Raw genomic sequence first — 2274 nt, 5'->3', positions numbered from 1 at the left:
ACAGTAAGTTTATCAATTATGCTATTCGTCAAACGACCTTTTCCACTAAAAGTCTTTCCATCATTCAGCTTTATGCCACGTAACTGTTGAAGTTTTCTCAAACGTGTACCCATTCGCTTCTGCACATGGCCTACACATTCAAGTTTTTCCACTGGAATTTTACCATATGGGCACAGTTTCGTTATTTCCATGAAGGTTTTGGTATCCCCATCACCGAGATATTTGACATATCGCACATTCCTAGTTTCTTCGGAACGTAAGAAAATTATTTCATACCTATAACCTCCATGGAACCCGAAATTCCAGCATGATTCTTTTTGCAATCATGATTTGATGCTGCAGAACTTTCACATGCTTTGCAAAACAAAGAGAGTATTTCCACATCAATTACTTTCCCACTTTCCAAACCAATCACTCCCTCAGGGGGCTCACTTTTGTGAGTACGGGTGTGGCAATCCCGAGGTACCCTAGCCCTTCAGGGGATCATCTTGGTGAGACGGGTGTCACGATCCTGGTGCCCCAGTAATCTATCCTCTTTTCCGTCTCCTCTCCTCTTGGCTGGAACTTTTTCCCTTTTCTTTTTTTCCCTTTTTCTTCTCCTCCCCTCAATGGGCTAACTTTTGTGAGTACGGGTGTGGCAATCCCGAGGTACCCTACCCCTTCAGGGGATCATCCTGATCATCCTGGAGCCCCAGTGATCTATCCTCTTTTCCGTCTCCTCTCCTCTTGTCTGGAACTTTTTCCCTTCCCTTCTCCCTTGTGGTTTCTCTCCACGGAGTTTGGGGCTCGTCACGAGAGACTGGAACAGACTTTATCTCTAGTTTTCGAATGGCGAAAAAACTGCCCACGTGTTTGCCGTGCGTGGAGACCCGTGTCGCTGGAAAGGAGGGTCCTGGTAGTTGAGGGGCGAGTTACTGTCCCCAACACAATGCTTTGGCCTCTGCTTCAGCTAAACTGGAGGCACCTTAGTCGTCCTCACGGGTGTCAATCGGCTGGTCACTAGTCCTTGTGTCAGTGGCTTGGGATCAAGCTCTCGGGAGTACCTGCTGCATCTAAGCATGATGTTGTGGGAGACGAAAACGAAGGTTATACAACGCGTGCAAATCGTTGCAAGCTTAGCCAAAGCCTCGACCTCGTGGGACCATTGCACTTCGATTTGGCCACTCAACCAAAATTGTTAGTCAACGGGGTTAATGTACGCATTAAACTGGAAAGGCATAAAGATGTTTTCACTTTGATGTCGGCAAACGACAATTATAAAATTAGAATTCAGCTAGCAAAACTATACGTGAGAAAAGTCAGCGTGGCTCCCTCCATCCTATAGCACACGAAAAGGCTTTAGAAAAAGGAGTTATTAAGATGCCCATTCGTAGGATTGACATAAAAAGTTTTGCAATATCGAGCGGTTTGCAATCGACAACTGTAGCAAACGCTTTTATTGGTCAGCTACCCACACGTCTCATTCTAGGTTTTGTATCTAATGCCGCCTATAATGGAAGCATCAACAGAAATCCTTTTAAATTTCATCACTATAACCTAAACTACCTATGCATATTAAATGGGGGACAGATGATACCTTCCAAACCCTATCAGCCCAATTTCGAAAAAACATTTTATGGGCGAAGTTATTTAAGCATCTTTACAGATTTAAATCGATATCATTCAAGCCCCAACATTAATATCTCCTTTGATGAATACAAAGATGGGTATACATTATATGCCGTTGATTTGACTCCAGATATGGCATCTAATGAAAGCCACGTAAGCATAAATAAGAGCGGAAACATAGCCATTGATATCAAATTTGCAGCGGCCTTGCCAGAAACAGTTACCCTGATAGTCTATGCTGAATACAGGAACATAATTGAAATAGACAAGTCACGCGGAGTCACGACAGATTATTAAAAATCATGGACGAAGTTTTGCAAATATACGGAAATGAAATTAGCGAACTAGCTAAGGAGGCGGGTGCAGGCGAGGAGGTAATTCGAAGTATAGGCGATATGATGTTTTCCAATAAAATAGCGAACCTGCGCATTGCATTCTTTCTCGCTTTTGCCGAAAAAATTATTGAAATTTTCCCATCAAAGAAACATCAGTGTACGAAGAAGTGTTTAAAAGCATATACAGAAATATTCATTTCGAACAAAGGCGGTAATGGATACTTTAACTCTGTGTCAATATGCCTGTGGCGACAGTCGAATCAAAAAAACATTTGGAGGTGTATATCCTTCCGATTTCATACCCTTACGAAAGAGACATTACTCCTCATTT

The 2274-nt window shown here is 42.7% G+C and overlaps 1 protein-coding gene across 1 annotated transcript; it reads left to right on the top strand.

Moving 5' to 3' along the window:
* Positions 1-1359: 1359 nt before the first annotated feature.
* Positions 1360-1905, top strand: LOC146996095 (uncharacterized protein F54H12.2-like). Its single transcript, XM_085821344.1, has one exon. The coding sequence runs from the start codon at positions 1360-1362 to the stop codon at positions 1903-1905; it is 546 nt and encodes a 181-aa protein (XP_085677470.1).
* Positions 1906-2274: the final 369 nt, after the last annotated feature.

This window comes from Stegodyphus dumicola, chromosome 7, assembly GCF_044657685.1.
Source record: "Stegodyphus dumicola isolate Sdum_Otavi_A_Nest chromosome 7, ASM4465768v1".
Taxonomy (NCBI): Eukaryota; Metazoa; Arthropoda; class Arachnida; order Araneae; family Eresidae; genus Stegodyphus; species Stegodyphus dumicola.
Note: the sequence above shows the minus strand (reverse complement) of the source record. Positions and strands in the feature narration are given on the sequence as shown.